The sequence below is a fragment of the Sus scrofa genome, chromosome 6 (genome assembly GCF_054392235.1).
Source record: "Sus scrofa isolate SSC_HxYL_T2T_F1_AM1 chromosome 6, Sscrofa_HxYL_maternal_Yorkshire_Landrace_v2.0, whole genome shotgun sequence".
Lineage (NCBI taxonomy): Eukaryota > Metazoa > Chordata > Mammalia > Artiodactyla > Suidae > Sus > Sus scrofa.
In genome coordinates, this window is record NC_139388.1 from 7,775,621 (window position 1) to 7,788,087 (window position 12,467).

A 12,467-nucleotide genomic window follows, 5' to 3' on the forward strand; every position below is an offset into this window, starting at 1 on the left:
TTGGAGCTAGTCTCTAATGTACAAATATTAGACTTAAAGCCCTGTCATCTGGCTCCCTCCCCCAACATAGTAACACGGTGGATCATGAGCCTGATACTCCCTAAGACCCTCCCAGACTGTCACTCCCAGAACCCTCCTATTTGGAACTGCACTGCCACAAAAGCTCCCGAGGACTCTCCTGCTTTCTCCTTGGGTGACGCCAATCACTCCAGGGAGCGCCCACGCCCCTCACCCCTCTGCCAGAACGCCTTCTGCCCTTTTCTCACCCCACTCCTGCGTCAGAGCCCCTGCGGGGTTAGCGCGACTCCGTAGCAGGGAAGGACGCTGAACGCTGGGTGGGGTCAGGAGCACACATGGCGCACTTCCGTACCCTTCAGCTTAAGCGTGAAACACAGTTCCCATTAAAAGCAACATGCCGTAGTTCCCACTGTGGTGCAATGAGATCAGAGGCATCTTGGGAGCGCTGGGATGCAGGTTCGATCCCCAGCTCAGCACAGTGGGTTAAGGACCTGGCATTGCCGTGGCTGTGGCTCAGATCCCAACTATGGCTCAACTCTGATCCCTGGCCTGGGAACTCCATATGCAGCTGGGCAGCCAAAAAAGAGAATAAAAAAAGAGCATTCAAAGGATATTATATTGCTTTTAAGTATTAATACTTGCATTGCTGTGTTGTGGGTTACATGGACCTTGGGAGACTGGTCTGAAAGACCAGCTGCTTTAGTGATCCTACGGGAAGATGTTTCCAGGATACCTTTGAGATCACAACTCTAAACATTTTTCAAGGTGAAGGAGAAATATAAAACTGCCAGAATTTGGATTAAAAACAAACAAAGAGAAGTTCCCTGGTGGCCTACTGGTTAGGGACCCGGCGTTGTCAGTGCTGCGTGCGGCTCAGGTCACTGCTGTGGTGTGGGTTTGATCCCTGGCCATGAGTGAGGCCAAAAATAAAACACCATAAAAAAATAAACAAACAAATGAATATGTAAGGGGAAAGAGAAAGTTAGACCACGCTGTACAGTCCAGGTACCTTTCTTATTTCTGTGTCATGCGCTATCCACCGAATGACTGCTTCAAATACGTATCTTTCGTTGCCAACGTTTAACTTCTCAAGAGAAATCACTTCTTTAAGCTTCTGAGGACTCAGTTCTAGGAATTCTTCTGTGCTGCTGACATCTCGGAAGTGCGTCTCCAGGTATTCCGTGGCCAGGTAATGGACGTGGTGCAGGCAGTAATGAAGTGCAAAGTCTCGGATACCGATGCAGTTCTCGGCAGCAATGCAGCCTTCCAAAAACTCGCAGCACAGAGTTTTAAGATCCGTCAGCAGGAGCAGGTCTGCGGCCTGCACAACGTCCTGGATGGTTTCCTCGTTCAGCCGGATCTGTGAGCATCAGCATAGGAGGGTTATACTTGAGCGTCTCTATTTAGAAGCCAAACCACCCATCTACCGGGCTGAACCACATGAAAGCTCCACTTCTGCAGGTCAAAGACGACTGGAAGTTGGCAATTTCATGGGGTTCGACTTTGTTTTCAGGAGGAGTCGGCGGGCACCATGGCACCCTGGGACGCCACGGGCGGTGCGTGGCTGGTGGACCTGCCCCAGGCCTTCCCTTGACTTACCGACGTGAAGTGCCCATAACCCTCCCAAGGTGAGCCGTGCAGGCGCTCACGGCCACACTTAGAGAAAAACCTTCAAGGACTGAAATGGGGAGCCCTGCATTCTACGGTCAACCACACGTGATTTCTTTAAATGCAAGCACCTCAACTAATGAAACTCTTGCCTCTATTCAAATAAAGGTGGCCCTTCGACCAAATGGTATGTGAAAGAGAGTGCATGGCCCCTTGAAGAGAAGGGGCATCAGAGGGCCTGGGGGCCTCACTCTGAAGGCCACCCGTTGCACTTGGTGCAGCAGACACAATCAGGTCTCAAAGCTGCTTTCTAGAATAAATCCCTACAAAGATTAAAAAAAAAAATCATTGTGGGCATTTCCTTAATTTTCCTCAGTTTTCTGATGGATGCTTCTTCCTCCACCCACTTCACAGTTTCTCTACGCAACAGCAAGACAACATAAAGAAACAGGCCCCTAAAATTCTGCCACCATCACGAATGGTCCAGGCTTTCCCAAGGATGGGTAGCTATCCGCCGTTAGGAAACGTGCGGGAGGATTTCACAGAGAAGCACAGCGAGAAACACTGTACCCTGATTTCCACACTTTGCACCATAGACTTAAATGAAAAAGTACAACTGCCGGTACTTCCATTCTGAGCAACAAAATCAGAAAGAAGTGTGTTGAGGGAGCTGCAAATGAGGGGAAACGTCCCATTTACATGACATATTAAATTCAGCCAGAGGAGAGCCGACAGCTAGAGACTATGCGAATACTGGCGTGTGGAAGAAAACACTGAATTCTGTGTAAAGTAGACTGCCAAATTAGGACTTTGGTACAACTTACACTGCAACTAGGGTTTTTAAACCATAGTTAATTGAAATTAGGACCAAAATATAGAAGTCAATCTGTAAATAAGATTTCAAGTTTCAAATGCAAGCCTAAACATGAATATGCTCTTATCGGCTCATAACATGTTAGAACTGCCACTGAACCGATTTTGTAAGTTACGTAAGAGTGGGGCTCTAAGCCTGGTTTTGTGATGCCACAGAGCACCTCCAGGCTTTTAAGGGCTGTCACCGGAGTGATTTAAATTCATTCATTTTTAACTTTCATACACATAACCTAACTTCCACACAATCACCACCTAATGTTGAGAGAAAAGAGAAAGTGATAATATCATGAAGTGAACTTAAAACCTTCAAAAAGGATGATGATCACAGAGTCTGACTCTGGACAGAATGCATATTTGGAGAAAGTAAGCAGTACGCTCAGCGTATGTACGGAGGAGACCGAGCCTGTGAAAAAGGAAAATGGAAATAAGAAGGAGCAAGAAGGAATAAAGTGAGAGCAGGACGCGAGCCTTCAAAAGGAGTGAAGAAAAGGTACCCTCACGTAATCAGACGTAAGGCATCAGAATGTCTTCCTAATTCACACCTGAGATGATTCTTAGAGCGTCCTCATGCTGGACGTCAAATCACATAAATGGGGGGGGGGGGTAGGGGTGGAGGAGGGGAAAGGAGAGGAAAGGATGACCGGTCACCACTCACTTTCCTCCGTGGGTTTCGTGAAATCCCCAGAAATGTAAGTGGGTACAGAGAGCCAAGGAAAGTCAGAAAGAAAGAGTGCAGGTGGAGCAGGGGCGGCCCTGCTGCGGCATCGTGAAGACAACGCAGGGGCCTGTCACTGCGTGAGGCTGGAAGTCTCATTTCTACAAAAGAATCCCCCTGCTCAAGGAGGCTCCCGGGTGTGGGCACAAAGCAAGACTGGAATTAGGACGTGGAAACAAAACGGCGGCAGTGAAGGGAGCCCCCCAGGGTCTCCACGACCCAGACCGGGCGCGGGAGAAACCAAACCCGGGATCTGGCTGAGACCTCATGCGGTCTGCGTTGCTCTCGAGGGCAGGGGCCCGGAAGAATGCATGTGGCGCCAGGCCCTGCGGGAGACCCTGGCCAAGCACACAGCGACGGAAGATGGAGACGGCAGGGGTGCTGGGCCACAGAGGGGGTGGGGGGAGACCCGCACCCTGAGCCTGAAGACCCTCGACTCGGGCCTCCTTCCTTTGCGTCTCATCATACCTGCCCACTGAAGATGTAATCCAGGATCTCTCTCATAACCATTACCGATATCCCTTCAAGTTCAATCTTATAGGTTGATCCATCATCTTTTGGAGGGTTATAGTTTAACTTTGTCCTAAGAAAGGGAAAAAAATGTAAAATTTGTATGAAAGAACAGAAATAGCTAGAAATATTATGCACTGAATATAAAGCACATGAAACTTATCAGCATACGAATCCCACGGAGAACATTTTGTTACCTTCGGATCAATATTTTTTTATGACTTTCAATGACAAAGCTTTTGTTCCAGGATTCAGAGCGCTACTTAAAAATCAAAACGAAACAGACCCCCAAAGCGCTAAGGTCCACGTCAGCAAGGATCTCTACTTGACCTTGGGAACCCCAGGCCCTTTAGCTTATTTTTTCCATGTACTTAATTATCTAACTATTTTCAATACTGTAACAAGGACCCCACAAACCTACCACCCAAAATAAAAGCTACAATCTTGACAATAACCTGCTTCTAACCAAACCATCCTCCCCACCAACTGATTCTTCTGCCTCCCCATCTGAAATAACTATCATCCTAAATCCTAGGTTCAGTTTTTCCTCGCTCTCTTTTAGTTTTGTATCCATGAAATATATATATATGCTATAGCATAATGTAGATTTATTGATAATCAATGTATATACACAATTTTCAGGTTTTTTTTTTTTTTTTGGCTTTTTAGGCCTGCACCTGTGGCATATGGAGGATCCCAGGCTAGGGGTCAAACTGGAGCTACAGCTGTCGGCCTAGACCACAGCCACAGCAACACAGGATCTGAGCCACATTTGCAACCTACACTAGAGCCCATGGCAACGCCAGATCCTTAACCCATTGAGGGAGGTCAAGGATCAAACCCACGTCCTCATGGATACTAGTTGGGTTAATTTATTGCTGAGCCACAATGGGAACTCCAATTTTAACTTGTTCTTAATTATATAAAAGTGTTTCATGCTGTCTGTAATCTTTTGGTGCTAACTTTTTTCATTTAATATTATACTGCTAAGAGTCACTCATACTGCTGCATATCATACTGGTTCTTTTGTTCTTTCTGCCGTCAAATATGCCACTTTCCTGGTGACGGACCCCTGGGCTGTGGCTCCAGGATTTTGGTATTGTGAACAGCACTGCTGTGACTATTCTTTTTTTTTTTTTTTTCCCTTCTCTTGTCTTTTGTCTATTTAGGGCTGTACCCCCAGCATATGGAGGTTCCCAGGCTAGGCTGGAGCTGTAGCCACCGGCCTACACCACAGCCACAGCAACACAGGATCTGAGCCACGTCTGTGACCTACACCACAGCTCATGGCAACGCCAGAACTTTAACCCACTGGGTGAGGCCAGGGATCCTTGTCGGAATACGGTTGGGTTCGTTAACCATTAAGCCACAACAGGAACTCCATGGTTTTTTTTTTTTTTTTTGTCTTTTTTTGTTGTTGTTGTTGTTGTTGTTGTTGCTATTTCTTGGGCCGCTCAAGCGGCATATGGAGGTTCCCAGGCTAGGGGTCTAATCGGAGCTGTAGCCACCGGCCTACGCCAGAGCCACAGCAACGCGGGATCCGAGCCGCGTCTGCAACCTACACCACAGCTCACGGCAACGCCGGATCGTTAACCCACTGAGCAAGGGCAGGGACCGAACCCGCCACCTCATGGTTCCCAGTCGGATTCGTTAACCACTGCGCCACGACGGGAACTCCTGTTTTTTTTTTTTAAAGATTTTTATTTTATATATTATGGTTGATTCACAATGTTATGTCAACTTCTGCTTATTCTTTTTTTTTTTTTTTTTTTTTTTTTTTGTCTTTTGTCTTTTGTCTTTTTGTCTGTTGTTGTTGTTGTTGCCGTTGTTGCTATTTCTTGGGCTGCTCCCGCGGCATATGGAGGTTCCCAGGCTAGGGGTTGAATCGGGGCTGTAGCCACCGGCCTACACCAGAGCCACAGCAACTCGGGATCCGAGCCGCGTCTGCGACCTACACCACAGCTCACGGCAACGCCGGATCGTTAACCCACTGAGCAAGGGCAGGGACCGAACCCGCAACCTCATGGTTCCTAGTCGGATTCGTTAACCACTGCGCCACGACGGGAACTCCTGCTTATTCTTTTTTTAAATTTTTTTTATTTTAATTTTTATGGCAGCACTTGTAGGATATAGACATTCCTGGGTCAGGGACTGAACTCAAGCTGCAGCTAAGACCTAACTGCATCTGCAGGAATGCTCGATCATTTAACCTACCACACTGGGGTCGAGGATTGAACCTCCGCAGCGACCCAAGCCACTGCAGTCAGATTCTTAACCCAATGCGTCACAGCAGGAACTCCATGACTATCCTTATACATGCCAAAGAGTTTCTCTAGGGTGTATCCCTGGAGTAAATTAAGCTAAATTCTTCTCCCAAGTATGAGATAATGCGCCATTATTCTCCGAAGCAGTTGAGCCATTTTCAGCCTAGTGTGGTGTGAGAGAATCCATGGATTCGCAGCTCTACCACATTCGAGTTCAGGAAGCACGGTCACGCTTCCCAAATCCTGCCCATCCAGAGCGTGAACCCGGTCTCCTGCGACGGCTGTGATCTGCAGTCCCCTCGTTACCCAGGTGCCGTACAGCTGCATAGGTCAGTGGCCACATGTGTTTTCTGTGAAAGACACCTTCACTTCCGGTCTCATTTTTAGTCAGGTTATCTGCCTTCTTCATATTAAAGTGGAGGTGTTCTTAATTATATTCTTGATATTAAACTGTTGGCAGAATTGACACTTTTTTTTTTAAGGTGATGAACAATTTGAAGAATGGTTTTTTGGAGTTCCCAGTGTGGCGCAGGGTGTTAAGGATCAGGTGTTGTCACAGCTGTGGCATAGGTCGAAGTTGCAGCTCAGATTTGATCCCTGGCCTGGGAACTTCCAAATACCATGGGTACAACCAAAAAAGAAGGGAAAAAAAAGGAATTTTTTTTTCACAGTCAGTGCCTTTTGTGTCTTGTTTAAGAACGGGCACTTGACCCAAGGTCTCAAGGTTGCTCCTGATTTAGCAGCGAAGAAAGCTAAGACACAAGGTTCAGAAGTGGGAGGAAGAGGCAACTGCGGGCGGAGAGGTGGAGGACGAGCTGAGCATAGAACCGGAGAAAGAAGAGTCTCAGGAAACAGCGCGTTCCCAGACCCTTGCTCCACGTAGCTACACGACTGCCCGCCCCGTAGAGTAAGGCTTCCCAGCTCCAGCAGAAGACAGGTGACAAACTCATTAGAGTCTAAAACAGAGGAAGGGTCTCTGGACAGGGAGACAGCAGGTACAGCTGGGGGTAGGTGCCCTGTACCAAACACTGAGAGAGTATTTACACACTGAATGCTGAGATCATCAGTCTTTTTTTTCACAACTTTCCTCCTAAAATACTTAAAGCCAGACCTATATTCTTCAGGCAAACAGCTGGATGACTCTTTTAGAGAATGTGAACAGCCCCAAAGGAAAGAGCTACAGATAAGGGGACAGGAGTTTCCACTGTGGCGCAACAAGTTTGGCTGCATCCCTGCAGCACCAGGACGTAGGTTCAATTCCCAGCCAGGAACAGTGGGTTAAAGAATCTGGCATTGCTGCAGCTGTGGTATAGGTCACAACAGCAGCTTGAATCTGATCCCTGGACCAGGAACTCCATATGCCTAGGGGTGGTGAAAAAGAAAAAAAACATGGGCATAGATCTGCCTGGAGAAAAGGACCCAGCGGGAGCATGCAACAGTGAAACCCACATCAGTAAGCCCAACCCACGGGCTCTGATCTCACTATATATTCTGGTGAGCACTTCTGAAACTTCATGTCACACCACATGCAGAAAATATAATTTGACTCTGGGGTAGACACATGAGGCTGTGTGCAGGCCAGGTATGGACAGGGTGACCCAGCCTCCCCAGATTCCATCCAGCCACTCTGAGGGGCAGCCCAGCATCTTCACACACTGCAAAAAAAAATTTTTTTTGGCACATGGGTTAAGAAACTCTACTTTAGAGCCCTACACTTAAAATCAAACAAACAGGACTCAACAGATGTCTGACAAAGAAGAGAGACAGAAACCAAAACCAAGAGAAAAAAAGTCAGCTTGGAAGAAGTACAGATTATGCAGGATGAAAAGTCAAGGAAAAAAGAAAACTTCTCATTAACATTCCCAAAGTGAAAAGAGAGGATATTACACTCGTGAAATAAGAATAGGATGCTTAGAGTTCCCGTTGTGGGGCAGCAGAAACAATCCGACTAGGAACCATGAGACTGTGGGTTCAATCCTTGGCCTCACTCAGTGGGTTAAGGATCCAGAGTTGCTGTGAGCAGTGATGCAGGTCACAAACTCGGCTCAGATCTGGCATTGCTGTGGGTGTGGTGTAGGCCGGCAGCTGTAGCTCTGAAGGGACCCCTAGCCTGGGAACCTCGACACACTGCAGGTGTGGCCCTAAAAAGAAAAAAAAAGAAAAGAATAGGATGTTCCTAAAGGGAACACTCAGAGAACAACAAAATTTAAAGGGCTACAAAAAATTTTAATGTAATGTCAAAATAAAAAGTTGTAAAAATCTCCCAGAAAAGAAAGCAAAAAAGGTAAAGGAAGAAAATAGGAGAGACAAGTTAAGAAAACCAAAAGACTACTCTGGAAGGCTAAACATCTGAAAAATAGGAATGCTCACACAACAAAGAGATTATCAAGTAAGTGTTCACAACAAGGGATAAAGACACCCCTCTCCAAGGCACATCATCCGCGTACCCCAGAACACTGCAAACAGAAACATTCTTACGAACTTCCCGACAGAAAATCAGGTTACACGGAAAAGAATGGGCATCCGAGCGGCTTCATACTTCCAAATGGCATTAGACAGCAATGTGGAAATGACTCCGAAATTCTGAAGGAAGATTATTTCCAACCTAGATTTTTATAACCAGCCAAACTGCCAATCCAATGTCGAGACAGAAGAGACAGTCTCAGCTATACAAAGTCTCAAAACGACTGAGTTCCCATGCAGCCTTTCTCAGAAGACTGTTGGAAAAAAATGCCCCAACAAACGGCAAGAAAGAGGAAGATTCTGGACTGAAAAACACACGATCCAGCACAGGAAAGCAGTGAAGGGAATGGGGAAGGATGATTCCAGGGTAACAGCTGTGGACCAAGGGAAGGAAGCCGGGCTATTGCGGGGCAGCGGGAGGCCTTGGCAGACCTTTAGGAGGAAGAGATGATGGGACACACAACGCGTGTGAAGGGGTCAAGGCTATTTAGACAACTCTGGCCCCACCTGGGATCCTTATCAGCTTTTCTTGCCTCTGCAGTTTCTACTCCACTAATAATTTAACTCTAAAGGCATTTCTTTTCCGCTTGCTGCACCCTAGGTTTACACATGACTGACCCTTTTCTTAAAAGTAAAGGAAAAAATTTCAGTCAATTCTCAGTCAAGAAAGAAAAACAGTGTAAGTGGCAAGAATGGCACCCAAACCATTAACATTTGGCTCTAAAACATATCGTATGCAGACGTATCTTCCGGGAGTGTCTCACTCCGGAGTCGTGACTGCCCGTGTTTCTCAGCTGCTGTGCTCGTCAGCAACTTCCCGCCTCTCAGCTCCAAAGCCACCCTTTCTGCAGGCTCTGTGAAAACGGACCTGAGCCTTTTGAGGGGTCTTCCTTCCTTAATGGCAGGATGTTAAGCTTTTCAGTAGAGTGCTGGACGGACACTGCAGGGGGAGGAGAGCACGGGATATTATTATAGGGTCATCAAGTTCTCTTTGTTTTTTTCTTTTGGCTTTTTCGGGCTGCACCTGCGGCACATGGAGTTCCTGGGCTCCTGAGTGCACAGCACCCGAAGCACCCTGCAGCTTTTCTGGAGGTAGTTCTGCAGGAACCTGTTCCTGGGGAGACACCTCCCTGCTGACAGCCTTCCCAGACCCCTCAGAGGGTAGAAGTCTGGCAAGTTCCTGAGGGTTGATTTCAAGCAAATTCCACCAGTGTGGCTGCTCTGCCATGCAGTGAGCTGTGACGGTGTCCTGTCCAATAAAGTTGGGTCTCAGTCATGGGGGTGGTGGCTGCTTCTTATATCAGCTATTCCTTTATTTTTTAGAGTTTACTAGCCAATTCTTCATTACCCCCAATCTCCTGGTGTAGGCAAAATTTTTTATATTAAACTTCCCTTGTTCACATTGCTATGTCGTTTCTTTCTCCTGATGAGATACAGACTGAGAGAGTCTTGAACCTATTTAAAGGCAGATGCTCCAGATAAAGGAGGAGCACCTAGAATTAGCATTGTTCAAGCAGGAGCTGGCTGGGCCTGCCTGTGGGCTGTGGACCGCGTAGGAGGAGGGAGCCAGGCTGATGGGCAAAGCCGTTGACCAGGGGACCATTCATTGTGTCCCTTTTTATTTTGCAACAATGTGACTTTTTTTTTTTTTTTTTTAAACAACTACATAGCCATCCCTTGGTATCCATGACGGACTGATTCCAGGACCCACACAGATACCAAAATCTGCAGATGCTCAAGTCCCAGAGTCTGCGCTCCATATCAGGAACCACAGATTCAATCAATTTCAGCCCGTGTACAGCTGATCCTTGAACAAGATGGGTTTGAACTATACAGGTCCACTTACATGCGGATTTTTTGCCAGTTAATCAGTGTACAAGTAAACTCATGAAATATTTTTTTAAAAATCCATGTATACGTAGACCTGTGCATTTCAAATTCACATTGTTCAAGGGTCAACTGTACCATCCTATGTTTTCACAATGAAAAAGGATCCCTTTCAAAGAGTATGGGTTTCTCTCCACAGATAGCAGAGTGGAGACAATGGCTAAGAGGACAGAAAACAAAACAAAACACTAAACTCCTTTAAAGATGAGCGCTGACCACTTCAGACTTCTACAAAAGGTAAGCCTTTTCAAAGCCCAAGAAAAATGAGTCATTGTACTACTGAAATCTCTAAACATCTGAGAGTGAAGTTACAAAGTTTTATTTTAATTATGGTTTAAATTCAGACCCTTACACTTTGCCCCAAATTTCCCATCTTCCTACCTGGCTTTTGATCTTTCCTAATGTCATCCACGCAAATTCAACTGCTAATGCCTTCTAAAGACTAGTTTGAGTGCCAGTTTCACAAAAAAATGTCCCTATATCACTCCCTCCTGCCAGAGGCTGCTCGTCCACCCTCACCTCCTCGCAGGGAGAAATAATTTCTCCTGTTATAAATGTCCCCAGCACTTGATATTATGGGACCATCAAGTTCTGTCTCTCTTTTTCTGTGTGCTTTTTGGGCTGCAACTGAGGTATATAGAAGTACCCCGGCTAGTGTCAAGTTGGACCTGGAGCTGCTGGCCGCATCTGTGACTTAAGCTGCAGCTCACAGTAAGGCCAGAGGTCGAACCCGCATCCTCATGGATACTAGTCGGGTTTTTAACATGGTATGCCACAGTGGTAACTCCAGTTCTGTCTCTTACTATGGTATTCACGTACAAATCACATTTCCTCTCTCCTTTCTTTGGGGACAGAGCCCTCTTTATCACTGTAACCCCCACCTAGCCTGGCAGTTTACAAAGAACACATGATCAATAATTCTTTGTAAAGGAAGGTTTTGAATTGACGGCAGTCTTTAGATATTTGAAGGGCCGTCACAGGATCTCAGATACAGTGAAGCAGAACTAGAGTCAGTGTGAGGAAGAACTTTCTGACAGTTTCACCTGTCCAATGCTACTGAAGCGCAGAGCTTCTCAAACTTGCACATTTGTGCGAGTCATCTGGGGATTTTGTCAAATGCAGGTCCTGATTCAGAGGGTCCGTGGTGGGGCCTGAGGTTCTGCATTCGGCACAAGCTCTCGGGCAATGCAGATGCTGCTGGTCTGCAGACCACGCTGCAGCAGGGGGTCACGTGATGCTTTTCAACCTATCCATATGTGTTTTGTGTTTCTAATCCATCTCAGGTGATTCTTTTCCGTAGTACGATAAAAATGTAATGAGGATGTAAGATATAGCACAGTAACAACAGTTAATAATAACATATTGTGTATTTGGAAGTTGTAAGGGAGTAGAACTTAAAAGTTCTCAGCATAAGAAAAAAATTTGTGTAATAACCTATATGAGAAAATGATGTGAAAAGGAATGGATTCACTAACCCAGTAAAACAGATTCACTCTGCTGCACACCTAAAACTAACACAACTTTCTAAGTCAGCTTTATTCCAATAAAATTTATTTTTTAAAAAATTGTAGCTATGATGGAATACTCAGCCATAAAAAGAACAAAATAATGCCATTTGCAGCAACATGGATGGAACCAGAGACTCTCATACTAAGTGAAGTACGTCAGAAAGAGAAAGACAAATACCGTATGATATCACTTACATCTGGAATCTAATCTACGGCACAAATGAACTTTTCCACAGAAAAGAAAACTCTTGGACTTAGAGAACAGACTTGTGGTTGCCAAGGGTGGAGGGGGAGGGAGTGGGATGGACTGGGAGTCTGGGGTTAATAGATGCAGACTATTGCCTTTGGAGTGGAAGCGGTGAGATGCTGCTGTATAGCAGAGGGAACTATATCTAGTCATTTCTGATGGAGCATGATGGGGGATAAAGTGAGAAAAAGAATGCATGTACGTATGTGTGACTGGGTCACTTTGATATACAGCAGAAAAACAGAACACTGTAAACCAGCTATAACGGAAAAAATAAGAATCTTTAAAAATTAATAAAAAATTTAAAGAATAAATTAAAAAATTTAAGTTAAAAAATAAAAAAGTAAAATGGGAAAAAATCTGTAACTATGTCT

The 12,467-nt window shown here is 45.8% G+C and overlaps 1 protein-coding gene across 2 annotated transcripts in view; it reads right to left on the reverse strand.

The window, feature by feature from the left end:
- GAN (gigaxonin) overlaps window positions 1-12,467 on the reverse strand; it is a 58,400-nt gene that overhangs the window by 23,727 nt on the left and 22,206 nt on the right. The window contains exons 2-3 of one of the 2 annotated variants that reach the window (XM_003126840.7): window positions 3,683-3,797; window positions 1,028-1,378 (exon numbers count right to left, since the gene is read on the reverse strand). In XM_003126840.7, coding sequence (XP_003126888.3) covers window positions 1,028-1,378; window positions 3,683-3,797 — 466 coding nt within the window. The remainder of the gene's footprint in view (window positions 1-1,027; window positions 1,379-3,682; window positions 3,798-12,467) is intronic. The other variant, XM_084959472.1, reaches the window with a different exon arrangement.